The 21,914-nt window shown below is 40.7% G+C and overlaps 1 protein-coding gene across 1 annotated transcript; it reads right to left on the bottom strand.

Annotated features, from left to right (window-relative positions):
- Nucleotides 1-3,596: 3,596 nt before the first annotated feature.
- LOC143140870 (class I histocompatibility antigen, F10 alpha chain-like) lies at nucleotides 3,597-21,426 on the bottom strand. Its single transcript, XM_076302000.1, has 8 exons — nucleotides 21,275-21,426; nucleotides 16,549-16,809; nucleotides 9,679-9,957; nucleotides 6,816-7,094; nucleotides 5,968-6,057; nucleotides 5,809-5,826; nucleotides 5,453-5,489; nucleotides 3,597-5,265 (listed from the first exon to the last, which is right to left on the bottom strand). The coding sequence occupies exons 1-8, from the start codon at nucleotides 21,327-21,329 to the stop codon at nucleotides 5,259-5,261; spliced, it is 1,026 nt and encodes a 341-aa protein (XP_076158115.1). The 5' UTR covers nucleotides 21,330-21,426; the 3' UTR covers nucleotides 3,597-5,258.
- Nucleotides 21,427-21,914: the final 488 nt, after the last annotated feature.

Below are 21,914 nucleotides of genomic sequence, written 5' to 3'. Positions count from 1 at the left end.
AAAAAAAAAACTTTGACAATCCCTATATGACCGCTTCGCTAGCTTCGCTAGCGGCGGTCATAATAACTACATTTAGGCTATCGTAGACCTCTTTGGCTATACGGAATAAGGTTTCCATTTCAGTACAGCACATGTTCCATGAATAAATTAAAGCGGATGCCTTATCTCACAATAAGCGGATGGAAATCCCGACACCCTTTCATACATGAAACCAGAGAATGTCTGTCTCCCATTCATTTTGCACTCATGGCGATCGCCCCCAGTGGAACTTTGGTGGAACTGCAACCAAAATTCGGTACAATGGGACTTAATACGGAGTGGCCAGGCTCTCCGTAGACGGGCTCTGATGAAACTTAATAGTGAACCATCAAATACCCCACAGATTTCAGTGGTCATCAGTCCCGATATTTAGCAATATAATCAAACAGTACAAGCCATGCACCAAATAAAGGTGCTGTGATTTGCGCGGCCTAAATAAAAGACCCCAGATATAATTTGAGGATTCACGATAGTCTGTCTCCTAAACATTCCTCTTCGCCACCTACAGATGTTTGACAGACATATTTCGAAACGCCATGTTATTTCCCATAGACATTCGACGCCCGGAAGTTGGGTGGACACGGCTGTTTCGGAGGCGGGACTTATTCCGGAGAGGTCTATTAAATCTCTCAAACACGCATCTCGGATGTTATTGGTTGAAACACTTTATCGCGAAGCGGTCATATAGGGATTGTCAAAGTTTTTTTTTTTTTTTTTCCCCGTCATCTACTTCCTGAATTTTTGGTCTACGATACCCGGGACACCGAACCACCGGGACACATAAAATTTGGTGGGTATGTAGCCCCACTAGACTTTTACGGAAAAAATTCGTTTCGTCCCCGGGGTCCACTCCCCCCCCCGTGCTGGGCCCCCCGAACCGCAAAAAAAGCAGTTTTTCCTAAATAACTACCTGAACCGTGGCACCGAGGATGAAGACATTTTTATGGTATGTTGGTCTCAAGGGCCCACATCAATCTGGCCCATAATCACTCATTTGTGATTTGCACCCCCCCCGGTAAAAAATGAAAATGCAATATTATTCTGCTTTAATCGCCCCTATCTTCAGTTAAGATGTTCAGAACTGCACCAAATTTTATTTGTATGATTGACCTGGCATTCTCTGGGGGTATGCCAAGTTTCGTAGAATTTCATCCATTTAGTGACTGTACACTCATTGGCCTGTAGATGGCGGTGCACACATATACACATGCACACACACACAGGCACCCACATACTATCAGTATTAGAACGGCCGATACATAATTACAAATTCAGTAGGATTAAAAGAAAGCCAAAATATATATTCATCATCATGGCTGCATTTCCAGTATTGGCGATAAGTAGTCGTTTGTCCACTAGATGGCGCATCGTTGCAGTGAGACGTAATTTTGTTGGAAGTTAAACGTGGGTTGGAATAACAATGGACACTTCCTACAAGGACTATAGTTTACCGCAGAGAACGTCTAATAAGGATAGGATGATGTTCACATGAAATGTAATTCCCATTTCTTCTTGAAGCCGAAATAAATCTGAGGATGTTTATCGGACATGCTTGGTTTTTACTGCAGGTACGTTAATCTTATAATATCAATAAGGACCTAGGTAATGTTACAGTTAGCGTTGGTTGAGTGATGGAGGCCAATTTGATTGATTGCATTTGTAGAAAACTATAAATGCGGTTATACCAAGCAAATTGATAGCAGCACTGTAATTGTATCTTTCGACTGTCATTTGTTGCATGTGCTACAAAAATCATTCTGTGCAATGGAAGATTTACCAACGTTACACCGGTCTGATAAAGTTTTGCCTATACATGCGTGAGACTGAGACGCCTGTTTATTTTGTGTATAAGTGCGTGCAGGGTGTGAGAGGGGAATCGATGTGCTTTGATTCCAGCTTGGTAGTTGTAGTCTGTGAAATTAAAAAGCACGTGTGTGTGAAGTATCCAAACAATGACACCTTCATTTCATTATGGCTGCTTTAGCAACACACCTTAAGCTACTGTGTAGTGGGTCCCATTTAGAAGTGGCTACTTCATTCGCGCTTTCCTTGACTCATGGAGCGTGACTCATGGGGCGTGAATTTTATTACAACTTTTCGCCACGATATGGCAGTTTAAGTCCGCTTGATACTGTAAGGCGTAAGCCATTGGTTTCCAAAGGAGATTTTATTTGTGTCGCCAGCATAGCCTATTGACAATTTATGTTGTAAATAGGCCTACCTTATAAGCCTACCTGTAGCTTAGGGAAGCTAATAGCTTTCTATTAGGATCTAGTTTGTTAGTTACAGTTTTGTCATAACTCCCTGATGCATTTTTGCATTTAGAATAGCCAGAGCGTGAACAATATCGGGTGCCTATGGACTAGGCTTGGTGAACCCAGCCTGATCTGCCCGCTATTTATTTTTTGATTTCTTAAAAGATTGAGGTTGGTCTGGTGAAAGCCAGACTAGCCATGGACCTCAGTTACACAATGCAAGGGAACATGAATCAGCCTATATTTGCACGAACAATAACGGACAACAGTTCTTCAACTTTGGCCCGTTAAAATGTGTATGAACAGTCTAGTGACGCATTTCATCAAGGCCCATTTGGACATGTCAGTTATTTCCACTAGATGTAAAACAGCATTTCTTTTCAGGCTACTGTTACTTAATTTGTGCATTAACAATAACGTTTCAGACTACTGTTACTTAATTTGTGCATTGACAATAAAGTATTACATGAACTAAAGATGACTAAAATCTTATGTAGAAGAAGAAACATTCACAAAAAGTCCATCCATCCAAAAATGACCTTTGTTTTTGATAGCTGTTGAAAACGGCATGGAACTGACAGAGATGTTTTTGTTTATAAATAAATAAATAAATAAATAAATAACATTATGCTGATACCTTTTGCTTTTCCCAAATACAATGTAGCCTACAGGTGTAAGTGACCTTTCATCAATCCAGTTGCAATGGATGAACTGTGATGAACTGCCCTACTTGTGATTGTTTAGAGATGTTTAGAGAAGGTTTTATAACAATGCTACATCTTCTTTGGCTATTCTACAATCTATTCACCTTTTCAGCACCAGTAGGCTACTCTCTGTGCAGCCGCACACACACACTCAGGCATGCCAAACAAGCATACACAAAAGTTTCAAGAGTGGGGGATGGAGTAAAATATGGAGACAAATTGAAGTGTGATTTATTTTCGCGGAACGGATGTACAGGACTGAGCGGCGGTCATAGTTTGTACCGCTATGCGGTACATCTAGTTTTGCTCTCGAGTGGGTTGCCAACCCTTGTTGGTACTTGGTAGCAATATTTTTTGTGTACTGATCTCGGAGCCTATAGGGTGCCTACAGAGACACATTTTTTTGACGGCCTGCTTATGAGGCAGACAGCTAGGGGATCGTTAGGAAAGATTATGCATGTGATCATTTATGTTTGGGCTTTTTTGGGCCTGAAATCGCTGATACAACCTTTAAGGCATTAAGAATAGATATGCATATGCACTGCATTAGAATTGTTGACTGTACTTTTTACACTACATGTAACAGATAAGACAGGTCTTCCAATTTGGTAGATTTTATTTTTTGTAAAACATTTCCATTAATGACAGCAATATCTACAATATCAATTTTTAACACAATTCTACATTTGTTTGTTTGTGAATCAAGTCTATATGTAGTCAATCTGTTTATTGACTCATTCAATTGCTGACTGAAAAAAAAAAAGAAAATAAAGGTGAAAAAAATGGATCTTTGTTTCACCCAGAGAATGTCTAATAAGGGGGTTTCACCCTAGAATCAAGAATTGCCCACTTCCCATCACTAGTTAAATATGTTCAAATGGTGAAACAAATATATTAAAAAACACATTGTACAAAGCAATACAAAGAAACAGCAACTGCACACCAACACAATACAATGTAAGAAACCACAATGCCTATTATATTCAAATCAATACTCTTCACGGTAGGGCTGTAACGATACACCCTCACGATTCGGTTTGTATCACGATTTTTGACCCACGGTTCGATACGAATCTCGATTTTTCTTTTTTTTTGTTTTCATTTTATTAAATAACATTTTAATAGCCTCCCTTAGAACACCAGAGGATTACAATATAATATATCTATTATTTTATATCCTGGTATAAAAATATTTTTCTGAATGACTGATATTTATGACAGCACACTTTATGCAGATTAGCCTATAGCCTAGGCCTACTATTTTTTATTAGAACTCTACCTCTTTAATTCAGCTGTCTGGTTGAAGCCTGGAAATATTGTAAACAAAGTAGCATATAGCTTAGCCTATCATAGTCTACTGATTGGACTGTTCAGTTTCCCCATGTGTGTTTAAGTTTCAAGTTAATACTTGTTCTCCTTGGGACAGGCCCTTTTGGGAAACATTGGTATTGAGATGATCAGTCAACTTCAATGCAAGAGTTTTAAACAAATATGTGCAGCATGCTAATGATGCTAAGCGGATTTAATAGTAATTTAGCTAGTCGTCTATGCGTCCTTGCTTTCACGATTGTGAATGTTTTATTTAAGTCGCGCGTGTTCATTGAGCAGGAGAGGGAGGGAGAGTGAGGGAGGGAGCGCGAGAGAGAGCGGGGCAAGGAGAGGGGGTTTACTTCTATACTGTTTGGTAAAGTTGCACACATAGTCTACAATGAAAGCAAGGAGAGGTATGAAATTATTATTTATTTATTTATTTGTTTTTGGACAACGTAGGCTACCGATAAGTAAAGCGGGAGTTGTGGGTTGCTTTTGCGGCCGCATAAGCTGCAAAGCACTGCGTGAAACACTAGAAAGGGTGTGTCGCGATTCTGCCTTTTCACACGCGACACAGTATCGTGGATATGAATGTCGCGATTTCGGTTTCGAATCGTAAATTGTTACAGCCCTACTTCACGGCAATAGAACAGATTTGACTGCCACTAGAATTTATTTTGTTTGTACAGCAGAGTTATTGCTAAAAACTGGATTAATGGACTCGGGAGGAGGAAACCTCTGCTGCGCGTCGGGGAGTTTTAATTCCCCGTCCATTAATTCCGTATAACAGGACACGTCGGCGGCCGTTATCCCTTACATAAAATCTAACATTATACCCAGATCATGAATATAAACATTGTAGGATGATGCATATAGAGAGTAATCTGTTTGTTGATTTGCATATCCTTCGTCATTGCTCCTCACTTTTCACATTCAGCAGTTACCACACTCAAGTCCTACAGAGAAATTACACAAAAGGATATCAGATAAATAAATGTGATCGCCATAAAAATTATTGACCACATGTCATAACTGATTACACTAAGGATACACAAACACAATTCTTGTAGGTGCTAAACAGAAGAGCAACATAAGAGCATAAGAACATAAGAGAATTATCTAAACTAGTAGTGTGAACCATACCGTGCACCGTTGGAGTTATCAGATTCTGAATCGGACTCTGTGAGACATTGGAAGCACATATGACACAAAACCATGAATCACAACACAAACTAAAACACACATACTTTACAACTGCAACCTTTAAAGCTTGTATGTTCTTTTCTAATTTATTTTGATGATAATAAAGAAAAAGCCTTCTCTTTAAATAAATGCAGTATTACTGTATTACAAAGATACAAACATGTAAACAACAAGAGATTGATGACCAGTATTTTATCAAAATATCAAATACAAGTTACAGTATCTAAGAAGTTTTAACATCTCAAGTTGTCAAAGTTACTTATTGTATCAGTTTTATTGCTGTAGGAGGTACTCACGCTCTGCCTTCTTGTAGTCTGAAAGATACAAGAGAATGTTAAATCATGCCACTGCTGATCGAGAAATGATGGGAGTATATTTGTAAATAAAATAGTTAGAAAATAGAAAACAGTTTAACTTCAAAAACACTGCAAGTACACGAAAGAGATTACTCTCACCTTTCTTCTTCTTCATTACAATGGCGACAATCACACCAGTCACGACAGCAACAGCCACAACACAGCCAATGATGATACCAAGGATATTGCCTACAGGAAAAAGGCTTATGTAAATCACCTCTGCAACAGCACAGCACTAAATGCACACATATGACCCTGTACATCCTACAATAAGCCTGGGAATGAATAGCTCACAGGCCTATAAAATGCAACTACTGAATGATCAATCATTCCCCCTCTCTGTACAGACCAATACTGTGTCCAGTATGAAGACCTTGAAAGAGTACAGCATTGATTTGACAGAATTACAAGATGCATCACAGGGCCTACAAATCTGAATAAATATTGAATAAATCATACTCTGTAATACTCATGAATGTGTTCTGACAGAGGCAGATCAATGTTTCCATGAATTATGTTCCTCCCTATCATGAAAACATTTCCCCAAGTTCTGTTCGATAAACTAGGGTTGCAACTGAAAGTTGCATTTGAATGATCTTGTGTTTCTAGAAGCATAGGTAAGGTAAGGTATGGTAAATTTATGTATATAGCGCATTTTCCAGCACAGAGGCTACTCAAAGCGCTTCATATAGACACTAATAAGTCCATGGGCAATGGTGATGAACTCAATGACAGAAAGCATAAATGAAATTGAAAAACAATTGAATAGAGAACACAGAATGAGAAAGTATCATGTTGGTAAAGGATAACCTCATGGCTGGGATTTGGCTGTAGGCACTGTAGGTAGGATGGGTTTGGTTCATCAAATGGCTTATACCAAATTCACAAACCCCAAAACAACAGGGCAATGTTCAGTAACTGCTGAATTTTGTGGTGTTGGTTCTTACCATCTTCCACAATCAGGGTCTTAACAATGGGAGTTGGCCCGCTCTTGTGGTCCACCTCACAGGTATACTGCCCCTTCTTCCTCTCTTCCAGTGACACGGTAAGCACAGCTCTCTTCTGGAAGGTTCCGTCCTCATTGGGCAGCGTCTCTCCCACATCCACATCCTCCTGCATCTCCTCTCCATCTCTCTTCCAGGTGATCACCACTCCCTCAGGGTAGAAGCCTGTAGCATGGCATGTCACTCCAGAGTCCTTTTGGAGGAGAGTGACTTCTGGGCGGACTGAAAGGACAAGGTAGTAATAAGAGATGTTAGAAAAAATTAGAAAGAAAAGAAACAATACAGCAGTAAAAATACAAATGGTGGCGATGCAGGAAAAAGAAGACAGATGGTGATATGTTTGTCAACATGGAATAACTATTTGAAAATAAAGTGTGTACATTAATAAAGTAAACATATTTGATTAGATTTTGAAGAGATGGCATCTCTTGGTGAAGGAAATGAGTAATGTGTTTCAATAAAGTGTTTGGAATCCTGCCCACTGTACAGCAACTGCAGTTGTCAGTGTCAGGCGCGTAGGAAGCGTGGGGGATGTGGGTGTTATAACGTACACACTTTTGCTGGAACACGATTCTATCCCCCACACTTTTTGTCAGATTAAAATGAAAGTAAAATATGGAAATAAACGCTCCCATAAAGAGTTGGAACCGTATCTACCATAACGCACACACAGAGAGACACAAATAGGTCTGTTGATTTGATTGAACGGTCATCCAGCCAATCACATCAAGTTAGCCAGTGAAGAACCAGAGCCGCTCTGATCAAATTCAAAGTGTGCGTCTTTCAAGGCTGTGCTGCTGCTTGGGTCTGCATTATAACGTCTGCAGTGAGCAGATTTCAGGTAGAATTGAAATGATAATTGTTACTGCATTATGCTAATTTAGTAAACCAAATTTCACTGTCTGACTGACAGTTTTTGTCACAATGTAGAAATGCAGTGAAAGCGGGGGTGCGCGCACCAAGGCACTTGTTTCTGCAGAAAGACCTTTGGCTACTGTTCTCAGCATTATGCTTTCTCTGTCTATGATCTGCAGCTTTTCTCAAACTATGGGCCTCCTCAACAATTAACCTACTGGTCCACGTAGCCGCGAAATTAAGTTATGCCCGGTGCTTCACACGTCTGATCATTTGCAGCAAGATTGAATGGTATGGAACCGCGGACTGAAAAAAATAATAAACTAGGCTAAAAGTTTCCCCAATCAGGCATACTTATTAATTTGGTGTCATCAACTATATAGACATAGCCCGGTCAGCACACATACGTCTCCAAGTCGCTTGGAAAAGATCTGAACAGCTTAATTACATCGCGTTCCATTTAGAACATCTTATTTTGATCTTACAAACGGCGGCGTCAAGACACATTTGAGTTCTACATCTGAGAACTCCGCAGCCGCACATGTAGACTGTCTTAACGGCGGCAAGTTCAAACAGTTCTCACGCACATCCGACATTGCACTGGTTAAAATATACTTTCTTTTCAGTTCATAAAATTAATACACAACACATTTATTTTCATTCAACAGTTCTAAGTTTATTTAACGTCACACATTTTACATAGTTACGTTTTACACATCAGTTACAGTTCTGAGTGCACGCAGTCTGTTTCTGTTTGTTGTTTCGTTACTTACATGTATTTAGTTCTGTGTTTATTTAATTTACCGGCGTGAATGCAGTGACTTTCTCTGGTTGGCGTGGGGTGACTTCTTCCTTCCAGGTAAAGGAATTTGTGGCGATTGGATGCCAGAATAAGAGTCCTCTGGAAGGCACCACCATTGCAGATGTCATGGGGGGGGAAGGAGATGATTTTGTTATTGATGATTAACTTTGACTTATTGATTGATATTGGTTATGATTATTCTTATGTAAGAAATAATATTTATTTACCTTGCTGTTATGTTAAGGTGGCCTTTGTCTTTGTCTTCTTGTAAATGTTGTTAGTCCTAGTCTTCCCTTGTGTGTCTTGAATGGTTTGATCAGCCAGTATATATGTTTCCCCAGTGTGTCATTGTGGGAGGTCAGTTATTTATGTTCAGTTCTGTCTGAGTCAGCATTATCTTTTGATTTGATTTGAGTTGAGTTCTGTTTTGTAGCTTTAGGCGTAGAACTATCTCTTTCGAATTAGTTGAAGATTTTGTTATGATTTCTAGTTCTGATTTCTGATCTTGTTATATGTTTTGTTAGAATAAACATTTATTTTGAAACTTTATCCCTGCATCCTCGTTGCCCTGCTGCCTGGTCCCTCACAATGCAACACAATTTATTTATATTCCCTTTGCATATGTTTGGGTAGACTTCAAACGTTTTTGAATTTGAGCTTACAGTTCTGTCACTATTCTGTGTCCTTTACATTTATTAGTGATACCTCGAAATTAGGCTGCTGTCTGGTAGGCGATTTATTGTAGCCTGCTAACCCATATGCACAAAACATAATTTCTGAAATGATTTCTTGATTTATAACATGAGATATGTCTCCATGTAGGGTAGTGTCAAATAGTGAAGTGATAGCAGGTAGATCATGTAGGCCTACATGTCACATGAGCCACACATATGAGGGGCGCTGCTTCTTCTGTCCCTCCCAAACTGCATTAATGGTGTGTTTAGCAATCAGAATTTCACATTTTTTTCGGGGGAGAAACTCCTGGACACCAATATAGTCTGCTCCCCTCTCAGAAAATACTTCCTGTAGGAAGTAGGGAGTCCCTGTAGGGAGTTATTTATAATTTGCCCAGATTGTTTCATTTTCCCACAACCCCCACACTTTTAAAAAGCTTGATACGCCTCTGGTCAGTGTTGTGTGTTGCTGTACCTTTCCTCTCCAGAGTGCTGCTCCCATACTGCAAATACTTCTTCAGCCCCTCAATGCAGGTCTGGGAGTAGTAGTTCTTCTGATGCTCATTCAAAGCTCTGTCATTGTCCAACTTATACTTTGTAATGACACTCTGTGGTGTTGTGGCAATCCATCTCAGGTTCTTCAGATCCATAGAGATAAAGTCCTCTCCATCATAACCAAACTGATCAATTCCAACTGTAGCTCCGCTCTTATCATCCCACTGACAGCTGCACAACCTCTGTAAAGTGTGCACACCTTAGGGTGGGATAGCAGGAAAGATTTTAGAACACTCAGAATCACACATCTGCTTCAGCACTACCATCATTTGTAACAGTTTTACATTAATCCAACTCTTATATATACCTATATATTACCACCATCAGCTTGTATCTGCTTCCATGTGTGCATGACCTGTATGCATTGCAATCTCAGACACAAAACTCTGAAAACTCTGTCTCTTCTCACTGGGTAAAGTCGGTGATGCTGTTTCAGTGCTTCAGTAAGTGGCTGTGTGTGGTGCTTCTCTCATTGAGAATTAATTTCACTGCTTTAGTGTGTGTGTGTGTGTGTGTGTGGAAGTTAACAGTGATGTGGTGGAGGGAAGTAGGGTTTTGTTCAGGGATTACAGTTGTGAGGGGTTGGTGGTGAAAGTGTTGTGAATCAGAATAATTTCTGTAAATGTACTTCTTATGGTCATTTGTGATTTTTGTATCCATGTGTAGCTCTTGTGTCTTTGTTCAGAGTATCCTTTGTTTATCCTTGAATTCAATGAAAGGCTGTCTAGAGGCCTTTTGCCTATCACCAGGTGTGAAACGTCAATGTTTGTAGAAACAGTATGTGGCCAGGCCTCTGAAGAACTTCCCAGGAAAGGGGGTAGTTTTAGGGCTAGTCCACACGTACGAAACCGATCTTTTTTTCCTCCGTCTTCCCTGAAACCGCATCAAGAATATTTGCGTCCAAACGGATCCATCTCAACACGACTCAACACAATACTCTATACCCCAGGCCTATAGGTGGCACTGTTTCTTTACAGAAATTGACCAAAATTTGCGCTTTACAAACAGACAGAATAAAAAACTGTCAACTGTAGTCAACTGTAAAACTAATAAACTTTATTTTACGGTTTGTGAAGGGTGCAGTCCTATATTTGGCTACTAACTACCATTACTTTCTTTGGTTGTAGGATAGTCCGTGATTCACATTAGATTCACCGCAATTAGGCTACTAAACGCAAGGCTTACCCAAGTTCTAGGCTATTCTGTCACCACATTTATACTATTGCTATAAAACCCTCGTTAGTAACAGTCAATACTTTTGCCTGCATCAAATCGCGCATTCGCATTTAGTGTGCTACCATCGGCTTAACGTGAGTTCTAAGCGTCTTTGTATGCATATATCTGATTTCACTCGACTGTGAATGCATGTATATATGTTGTAAGACATGTAAAATAAATGACTGACACTGGCACTACGCACAAATTAATGTAGCCTAAATTTACACCGCACTTTCCTAATAACTTAAGTTCTCTCGCGTCACTGACAGTAGCTAGAATGCATAAAAAAACACCGGGAAAAACAGTGTTCAGTCCACCAAGTCATAAGCTATCGGCGCTGCGCAGCACCAGTTGTGATATTTATCTTACGGAGTGTAATCGTAGGTAATGTCATGTATGAAAACTAGTATTGTTAGGCAATACTATAAGTGCAAGTCCAGGGCAGCTGAGGTGTGGCAATGACATCATCGATACGATGTGCGGTTTCGCTGTCTAAACGAATTCAAACGGGCTACGGTTTCAGATTTCTCCACTCTGGGACCAGGTTTCAGAAAGGTGCGGTTTCGGGCAGTGCGTTTACAGGATTCGTTTGGACGCTCGGCCAAGACGAAGCAAAACCTCTGCGTTTAACCTAAAAAGCGTCTCCGTGTGGACGGGCCCTTAATTAGACAATAGAAGCTGACCAGACTTGATGGCACCAAGAGGCCACATCCCCTCCCACCACACCTTTACATTGCATGTTCATAGTAGGTCACTCCTTCTCTTTGTGTGTAACTCACTCAAGGCTAAGGCCTATGGTAGGCTCCCGCGTCTGTGTCCCACGCACGCAGCACTGGTGAGCGCGTGACGAGAATTGCGTAATTTTTACGGCATGCGTCGCATTTTTGAGTCGACCAAAAGTTAAGACCGCGCGTCATGTTGACGAGTAGACTGCGCATGTGTGAAACGGAACTGCTGTAAACATGCCCCTCCAGTAGGTGGAACACATAGAATCTGAACACCCAAAACGCAGCAAACCAGAAGAAGACTTGTTTGGTTACGGTTACCATAGCGATGATACAAAAGTCTAGCATGTCAGAGAAGGCTACGATAGGCTACATGATCTTGTAATGTGCCCATTCTCCCGACCAAGACGCAGGCAATCATTCGGGGTTCTGTTCTGATTCGTTCGTGTTGTGTCTGCTGCAACAATTAGCTTCCACTGTAATCAATGGAAGTAGCAACACCGTACGTGTACATTGGGGAAAAAAAAAGACCATTCTTGTCAAATGGATTTGGATTCGAACGGAACGATTCAGTTACGGGCCTGGTGTAGCTTCCCACTTACCTATATTTGCCCTGATGCACTCTTTGACTCAGATGCACACACTACCTTTGGATCTCATAAATGTATCTAACTACATAGGCCTACTAAAAAATACATTTTACCGCAACTTACCGTGACTGAAAGAGCTGTAAACAGTGCAGTCTATTTTTTTTCGAGGCTGCATACAAATCTGCTCCAGTGGAATTTTTATTTTGCGATGAGAAAGGGTAGTCTGTAAATAAATATGCCTTCATGTTTGTTGGTCGTAGGCTAGTCTATTGTCAAAGGAATGTTTAACGTTATGGAGGTTCATCATTAACGTTAAGTTTCTCTGCAGTGTCATACGTCATTGCATGTCCTAGTAACGTTGCTGTCAAAATGTTAGGCTGAATGTTTTGCTGGCTAATGTTGAAGTTTACGATCTAACGGTCTAACATTTAACGTCATGTAGCTCCTTGCATTTGTATGGTTTTGCGCATTTTATATAGCCTGGGTGCCATTCCGAACTTAGTCCCGCCCACAACATTTGAGGTCGGGAAGTTCGGTCTGGCATTGCTCCATTGTGGAGCAAGTATGCTCGCCCTAGATCGGGCGGACCAATCAAATCGGGCTTTACGATGATGGACAGGTGAGCAACAGCGCCTGGTCTATCACGTCATCTGAGCACGCTTAGATTAGGCTTATGTTTGAAACAAAAACGCTGTGGCTAGAAGGATACATGGCTTCTATTCATTGATTTTATTTAGATTTTTAAAGAATTAAAATATAAAAAGAGTATTATAAAAATTCTTATATTTTGACATGTATCTCACCACAGCAAGCTCACAGCATGCATTTCATGTGTGTGTAGGGCAGACTGTCCTGAATGTGGCAATATAATTGCCATGTTGGAGGGATACTCTGGGGCTGAGCAATTTACAGAAATATGTGGTGTGTGATTTACGGAAATAAATGGCATTTTTTATTTAGTGATGAAAAATGACCTTTCTGCGCTCCATATCTGTGACACGAACTGATCTGACCTGACTTGACCCAAGTTTGCATGTTAGCCTGCGTGTGCCTATGGTGTATGCACTCATAATGATTCTCAACTTTTTACTGCATTGCCATGAACAACGTAAAGGCAAAAAAGGTGTTTCTTTGTTGAACAAATTGGAATGCAATGTGAGCCTTGAATTGGATGCCATGCAGGAATTTGCTAGGATCTCAAAACTGGATTATGAACATGCTTTGCCACAGAGAAACACATGATAGCGTTGGATTATAAACATGCTTTGCCACAAAAACAGACACAAACTTGGGGTAAGTCCAGCTATATGAAGTTATTATTTTGCTGTCACTTCTTCTGTTTTATAACCCAGAAGGATGTACTTGGTATCAAATGATAGCTCTGTGTCTCCTCTTTCATCTGACATGCGTGGCCATCCGATCACGGGTCCGCGAGTAATTCAAACGAGAGTAATGGGTGTGCAGCGTTGGTTTGTGTACATGACGTTATTATTTTGCAGTCACTTCGTCTGTTTTTATAAGCCAAAAGGATCAATATACATGGTACCAATGGATAGCCCTGTGTCTCCTCTTTCATCTGATATGCTTGCCATATCTATGCGATCACGGGTTCGCGAGTAATTCAAACGAGAGTAATGGGTGCGCAGGTGAACACAGAGAAGTATAGACTGTAAATATGATGCAATTTGATTTAATTTCATGATTTTTTTCATTTTCATACTTGATCGTACATACAATTGTGTAGTCTCGTTGGAAGGCCCCACTTCGGCTCTGTCATGCAATAAAGGTTTCATCTCGCTGCGATGAACAGTTCCGGAGCAATGTAACAGAGAATAAAGGGTGTGTTTTTTGACGCACTTTGCATCAATTGTGTCCTAAGGGTTAATGTTGATATGCAATCGTCTTGTCTTGTGTACAATGTTGCCCAAACCATCTGCTTATTAACAACTTCTTCGGTGGGAAGCTCCTACTAGACTCAATGTAGCCTACTGCCCTCCGTTGGTGGGCAGAGTAAGTTAAATCGTAGTGCACAGGCGCTAACATTACTGCCCAGGTGCGTATTCAGGACAACAGAAGTTGGAGTCCACGGCAAAAATGATGCACGTCTTGGACACGCAGGACCGTACCACAGGCTTAAGACTTGTTTTTGTATAGTGGTGAAACTCATGATGGGGTGACAAAAACATGTACCTCTCCCTGGAGGAGCACTGGCCCCTCATTGAAAAGAATAAAAGCCTGTATCCTGATTTTCCATCGTCCTGACTGAGTCATTGGTAGTAAAAATATGCTATCAGTGGATGTTATAAAAAATGAGTGGTGTTGAGACACTACAGTGATGAAATGCATGTGATAAATCCACCACACTGGCACCAACATGGCTTTGCCAACACATTCCAAGTGGAACTGTCACTTTTTCCTGCACACTGTCACCATAATCTTCAACCGACAAGCATTTGATTAATAATGAATGTTTGAGCGGCGTCAACAAAAATTAATCTGAATTCTAATGGACTGGATGGCAGCGAAAGGGTTTGTTACTGGTGTGCAGGGGTTGAATTGAAAACAATGGAATCTAAATATGAGGCATGCAACGACGAAATGAGTCCAGTGTCGCAGAAAAATTGGGGCAGCCGCCCACTGGTTAGCACTCTGGACTTGTAACCGGAGGGTTGCCGGTTCGAGCCCCGACCAGTGGGCCGCGGCTGAAGTGCCCTTGAGCAAGGCACCTAACCCCTCACTGCTCCCCGAGCACCGCCATTGTAGCAGGCAGCTCACTGCGCTGGGATTAGTGTGTGCTTCACCTCACTGTGTGTTCACTGTGTGCTGTTTGTGTTTCACTAATTCACGATTGGGTTAAATGCAGAGACCAAATTTCCCTCACGGGATCAAAAAAGTATATATACAAATATATACAAATATATAAATCCATTTTGAGATATAGCGATTTGAATGAAGAGAGGGCCGAATAATGACAAAATTATGCATTTTCTAATTTCACACATTCCTTTACCTCCTATAACTCATAGATGTAATTTCCTGTAAAATGACCTAGAAATATGATTTTGAAGGCCAAATGTGTAGGCTGCACATTAAAGTTTGGATTAAAAAGTAGATGTTTTTCTTCCTCGTTAAGATGCTTACTGTGTGAGAACAGGAAAGTTTCCGTTTTCTTCTGATAACTTTGTGTTTTGGCTTTTGGCCTCTTTAAAAAGTGTGTGATGCTGTGCAGGGCAGGTGAGGAGCCCTTAGTTACAGCTGGGCCTTCAGGGGCCTCACATGCTGAGGCTCCATCTCTCCCTCTGCTCTCCATGTGCTGGGGGGTGTTGAATTGGGATGACAGTGGTGAGGGTTAGTGGTGTGATTTTAGTGACATGTTGAGAAGTAACAGTGATGTGTTGTAGTGTGTTTGGCTGCTAATGGTGGTAAGCTGGGGAGAGCTGAGTTGTGTGGTGGAGGCAATGGTGTGTGTGTGTGGATGGGGGCATTAGTGGACTGTTGGTGAAAAACAGTGGTGGGCTGAAAATAGATCTTCATATCAGGCTAGTGATAATGTACCATGCAGCAGTGTGTTACTGTGTAGTCCATTTTAATCTATTTTCGTTCTTCATATTCTAGTGAGCACCTGGGCTTCCCTACCCCGTTTATATAACCCCTATGATTATCAATCTTTTATTATTATCATAAATATAGTTGGTCTAATATATTGAGTAACTGACACAATCTGATAAAGCTGATGTTGTTTTTAGGTTAATAAGCATTACTAATAATCGTTTGATCATATCGCGATCGCAAATGCTATTTATCGTTCAGCCCTGACACTCACACACATTAACACACGCACGCACGCGCACTTACACACACAAACATAGCCACATGTACACACACACATAAAGACACACTCACACACAGGCACGCACATTCTCGCATGCACAAAAGTTGGGTGTTGGTTATATTTAATCACTAAAAGTAAGACAAAAATGTATTGCTGTTGTCTCCCAGTTGTAATGACGTTGTTCTTCTCACTCTTTCAAAAGTTAGTCTGCACTGGGTAACATCCCACTGGGCAACTGCCGGTACAAAGGCAATTTGACTGACACAAGGGGTAGTATCATACGACTTCCACTACAGCAACACTGGGCTGCCTGCAGATGTGCCTGTCTGTTAATTGGCATTGTTTCAACAGGCTAACAACAAACAAAAGCATTAGCAGTGGTGTGAACTATGCTCTTTAATACTGTTATTAGCCAAATCACTTACCTCCTGTCTGGTTAAATCGCTGCTTGGCTATATCAATATTAGCCCTGAAGTTCTGTTCTTCACCAATGCTGATCTGAGTTTCCTCATCCCAGAAGGAGGCGCCAAAGGCTTCTTTCATCCAGTCCTGACGCGGTGTCTCTCTTTGAATTTCACTGTCATAATATGAAGCTGGTTGTCCATCAACTAGCAGCACCGTGACAAATGCTGGGAAATTTGGGATCCCTGAAGTGGCAGTGTAGACATATCTTATAGAGTGAATTCCTGCAAAGACAAATTATTCAAATATTACACAGTGATACTTGTTGTACATTATCAGTACATGAGTTCCAAATATTAGGCCTACTGTAAAACTCCAAATAATAGCCCAGGCTTTTATTTTCCCAAATCGCCAAACTGCACCGGCTAGTATTAGAGCTTAGATCGGGCCCAAAAAATCAAGCCCGACCCTACCCGAGCCTGTGCACGTTGTGCCCAAGCCCGACCCGGCCCGACACATTACCTGTAATTATGAGCCCGAGCCCGATTTAAACCAGACATGTTTTAAATACGTGGGCCATTATAACTGACGTTCTCAACTACAATTCCGAGTTGTTTGAGCTACAGAAATCTGTTTAGAATTATCTTAATGAATAATGCAACGGAGGAAGAAGTATGTAAACTATGTTGTTTGTTTATTCAGAATGAAATGGATCGCAAATGAATCCGAATGAAGAAACGTAAGGCACTTACAATGTTAAGTTATGTCCCTGCAGCAAAACTCAACGCATTTCTCTGTGAGGGCTTGCCTTGCTCTCAGGGGTATGCTTGGAGAAGTGACAATAGAGGACACTGAATGCATACCTCTGACTTTACTCCAAACTTGCTCAAAGTTAGTTCTCCTGTTTTTATTTTTTTCTTTACATCTTCAAGCTCCACGTTGCACTTAAGCTACACAATACAGCACAGTTATGGAGTCAGAACAACGACATAAAGATTGTGTGCCCAATATGATTTGCACAAGTGTAGAACCGTTTTGTAACTGTGGAATTAATTTGTCTATGTGCAAAAAAAATGCGTACCTGCAGAAATATTTTGTGCACTTGTGAAAAACATTTGTCCACAGGGATTTAGTTTGAATGTGTGTGGAACAGCTTTATAGCTACAGGCATGGGAGAAGTGCGACATCTATCTTTCGTGTGCAAACTGGATCTACGAAGCTACAAAACTTTTTTGTGTTTTGTCGTCGTTTCTAAAGAGCCAATCAGCGAATTTTGGCACTGTCTTGACAGTTTCTGCAGAGCCAATCAACACATTGCATCGCCTACTGACTAGCCAATCAGGGGACGTCCTGCGTCACATCTCTCGACCAGGGTCGGCAGAAAAGATTCTTTGCAGAAGTAGGAAACTCATGGGATCTTGATGAACAGCTCCTCAATGGTGTTGAGGAGTTCACCTGCCGCCTGTATGGATTTAGTTGCAGAGTGAAAGCGTTGATGAAGCAAGAGAAATTAAAATAAAGAAGATGTGTGGGTCAAACCTTCAGGTTTGTCAGGGTCTCTCAATTGACCTATCAACTTACCCACCATGCAAGAGGGTCCTCAAACAGCACATCAAACGTACGAACTTTCAAGTACGCATCTGGAAGAGGGCCCATGAGCATTACCCAGAGATCCCAAGTCCACTTGACCATGGGTTTCACATAAACACAGATACTGGGAAGCTTGAACCATTATGGTTTGAGGGTGATGTAATCCCAAAAACTCTCATTGATGTCTTGGCAGAGGAGGACACGGATGAACATGACATGACTGATGAAATCCATACAAATGTGGATGAAGATGAGGAAGAGGATGATGATAATGATGATTATTAAATGATGATTGAAAGTTCTTATTCACATTCTACACTACTGCTGTACAATACAAACCATTCCTTACATACATTTCTCATTTGATACATTCCTTTTGTGTGATAGTACCATGTGTTGCATCCTGTTCACAGTCCACCAATAGGTGGTAACATTAGTTATTTTTGATGCTATTCACTTCATCCATTTGGGTGATCCATGTAAATTTACAGGGTTCTAGGACCATTTTTGCAGTTGCAGTACCTTAATATTTACAGCTATATAATTTCGCCTGCAGATTTTCCTTAAATTATGTTTTTTTGGGCCCTGAGACCAAACGGGGCCGAGTTGGGAGTTGTCCCTATCAACTCGTTATGGCCCAGGGTATAGGCTAACAGGAAATCATAGTGAAAAAAACATAGCAAAAAACATCCTGAGATAAGATAAATGACAGAATCCTACACGTGAGATAACTTCGTTTTTAAGACAATTGATTGGTCAGTGAGCGGTAGATTAAACGATTTGAGCAATAACTTAGCACATAACCTCCTCCCGACCAGGTTTGGTTGACAGCATAAGATACCATGGTGACATAGCGACACTAAAACAGATCCACTTTCGTGTCACAGCATACCCTGGCTTTGAGCGCAATATACCTCGCTAACCCACTAATCGAGATTCGTAGTACACCCCACTGGTCGGGAGGAGGTTATGTGCTAAATCAGTGTTTCCCAAAGTCTGGGTCGCGACCCACGGGTAGGTCGCAGGAGATTTTATTTGGGTCGCCAGCACAATTTATGTTGTGTTATAGGCCTAACTGATACCATTTGTCATTTGATACCAGGAAAGCTAACAGTTTTCTATTAGGATGTAGATTGTTAACTACCAGTCACGGTTTTGTCATAAAAGCTCATGAAACTGGCGCATGAAACTGGGGGACGAACGCATCCCAGAGGGGGTGCCAGCATGGATATCTACCTCTAAAAATGAAACCGTTCTGTGGGGCGCCTGCCATGTACCTCGCAGTTGCAAACTGCAAGGGACATGAATCCGCCTATTTGCACGAACATTAATAGATACCAGCTCCTCAACTTTACCGATTAAAATCTAGTGACCGTGCTGTCAACTAAAGCAGACATCCATAGACCGGACATAAGGCCATTTAATTTGCATACAGTTTCGATTGCAGATGCAATCTTTAAAGTTAATAGCAACCTCCTCACATTCTTATTTCTGATTTAAAATGCACAACAGTGCATTATAGTCTACAATTTAAATGGGCATTTTAAACACTATTCCTCTCGTTTTCTACCTCGCTAACTTCAAAGTAAAGGCGCATTCTTCCGGCTATTGCGCAAACGCCTCTTGTTCTGATATAACGACTATACAATAGCCTATAATATAATACAACAATACAATATAACGACTTGAGTTATTTGCTGTTTACATTGGAATTGTCGTCCACAGTGTTATGGACCCATTTGTCTGCAACGCAACGTAGCCTACAACATTTTATTTTAGAAATACAGGAACAGCTTATGCTGACGAATGACGACTGCGCAACATGCGAGAATTTCCCCTACTCTCGGATGCGCATTAAAACGTATCTTTTCAGTAGTCATTTCCAACTTTTCACGCTGATGGTGCTCAAAATGCAACACAACCGTGTTCAAAGCAGGGATCCTATAGCAATGTATGGTTGGGGAGGCATAGAAAAGTTGGAGAACCTGTGGCCTAAAACAATATTGGTGGTTGCAGGGTAGATTTGAAGTGAAATGGGTCGCGATGGTCTGTCATTTTTAAAAAGTGGGTCGCCAGAAAAAAAGTTTGGGAAACACTGTGCTAAATTATAGCTCAAATCGTGTAATCTACCGCCCACTGACCAATCAATTGTCTTAAAAACGAAGTTATCTCACGTGTAGGATTCTGTCATAGGTGGAGCTCCGCCTCTACTAACATTTTGGATCTCGAATGCGCTTTAATAGTGCTGTGCGTGCAAATATCCCACTATGTACGTGCATACCATACAACTGATGACAATTGATTTATTTGATGTAATAGGTTAGACACAAAAAATGACCGCAGTGTAGATTAAGCTATCGCTCATGAATGCGGAAGTAATTGTGTTTTTATAGAGGCGGTCTTGTGCGTCTCCACGTTACACGATTGGCCAAAGTCATCCCAACACCGAGAATGCGCACAGATCTGAGCTGAAAGCCTAGTTTGACAAATATATCACATAACTGCAATCGTAGTATCACTTAACGTATACCCCTGAGTCAAGGCTTTGTCAAGCCTTGATATGTCTACATAGCCTAGATATGTCTAACGTGTTTCGTAGTATACCTCACAGCACTATAACTCGAGCATGGTAAACAAAATCGGATATTTCAGGTTATGCTCCCGTTAAGAACCAAACCAGACTTTGTTCAAATCTACACACCTATCGGCTACTGAAAAATGTAAGGTTCATTTAGCAAATGTTATTTTGAAGTGTTAAAAAACATCGTTGTTTTAGAATTTCCGAACAAAAGTGGTGATAATTGGCGGTGTTACGATAATTATTGCCTAATTAACTTATTACTTACAGTCGTGTTTTAAATCTTTTGTTGTTTGTTCGGTTAAATGCTATTTAGTCTAAGGCTAAGCTATTATCGATACCTGTGTTGGTATATTTGTATGTAATGTTAGGCTTTATAACTTTAGGCCTGCTTTAAATTGCTAATGAATTATGCTGATGTAGGTTTTTTCATAGCTTAGTCTAAGTCGCTGTGAACCAAATTAGCTAGCACTAAGCTAAGATATGCTAAACATAAAATCGGTGTCTGAACGGCATGGACAACTTGGACAACAACAAACAAACCTACATTAGCCCTATAACATATAAAAGAACAAACTAACCTCCAGATGTTTGGTGGAAGCAACACAGGCCTAGTAGAAGCACCACGACCTTCATTTTTCTTCTTTAGGTGTAGATCATCTAACTGATAAAGGGTTACAGCCTGTATTTTTTGACTCCCTTGTTATCAGTAAGGCAACTGATCACTTTTCAATGGCGCACAGAATGAATAGTGGAGGAAAAGAGATTTAAACCCAATGATATTTAAGAACAGCATAGCGTCATCTGTTCCATGGCAGAAAATGCTGCATATGGTTGGTTTCAGAAACTGAAAGTAATCTGCAGCAAGGGAATGAGGGCTTGAGCCAACTCCCATTCCCAGATCAAAATGTGTAGTTTAGAGTAAAACCAGTGTCCATTTCTCTGGTAAAACTATTTAAAAACTATTACTATTTTTTTTTTTATATAATAATAATTATTTTCATTAGCCTATTTTCTGGAAGATGTCTACCCTGTTTCTCAACATAGCTATTGTGATGTGAAAAAAAAGCACCTTGCTGAAATTAAATGACGTTTTGACCAACACCACCAAAGAAATTGGCTTATATAGCCTACTTGTAGAAATCTGGGGTATTTCTGTATGTATTCTGATGTGTTCATTTATGTTAGGCTACTTCTAGTCGGGTCATAATGTGAGGTTCT

Source organism: Alosa pseudoharengus, unplaced genomic scaffold, assembly GCF_046254945.1.
Source record: "Alosa pseudoharengus isolate Yale_2024_CS ecotype anadromous, Long Island Sound unplaced genomic scaffold, YU_APseudo_1.1 YU_APseudo_1.1_scf_23, whole genome shotgun sequence".
Classification (NCBI taxonomy): domain Eukaryota; kingdom Metazoa; phylum Chordata; class Actinopteri; order Clupeiformes; family Clupeidae; genus Alosa; species Alosa pseudoharengus.
Note: the sequence above shows the minus strand (reverse complement) of the source record. Positions and strands in the feature narration are given on the sequence as shown.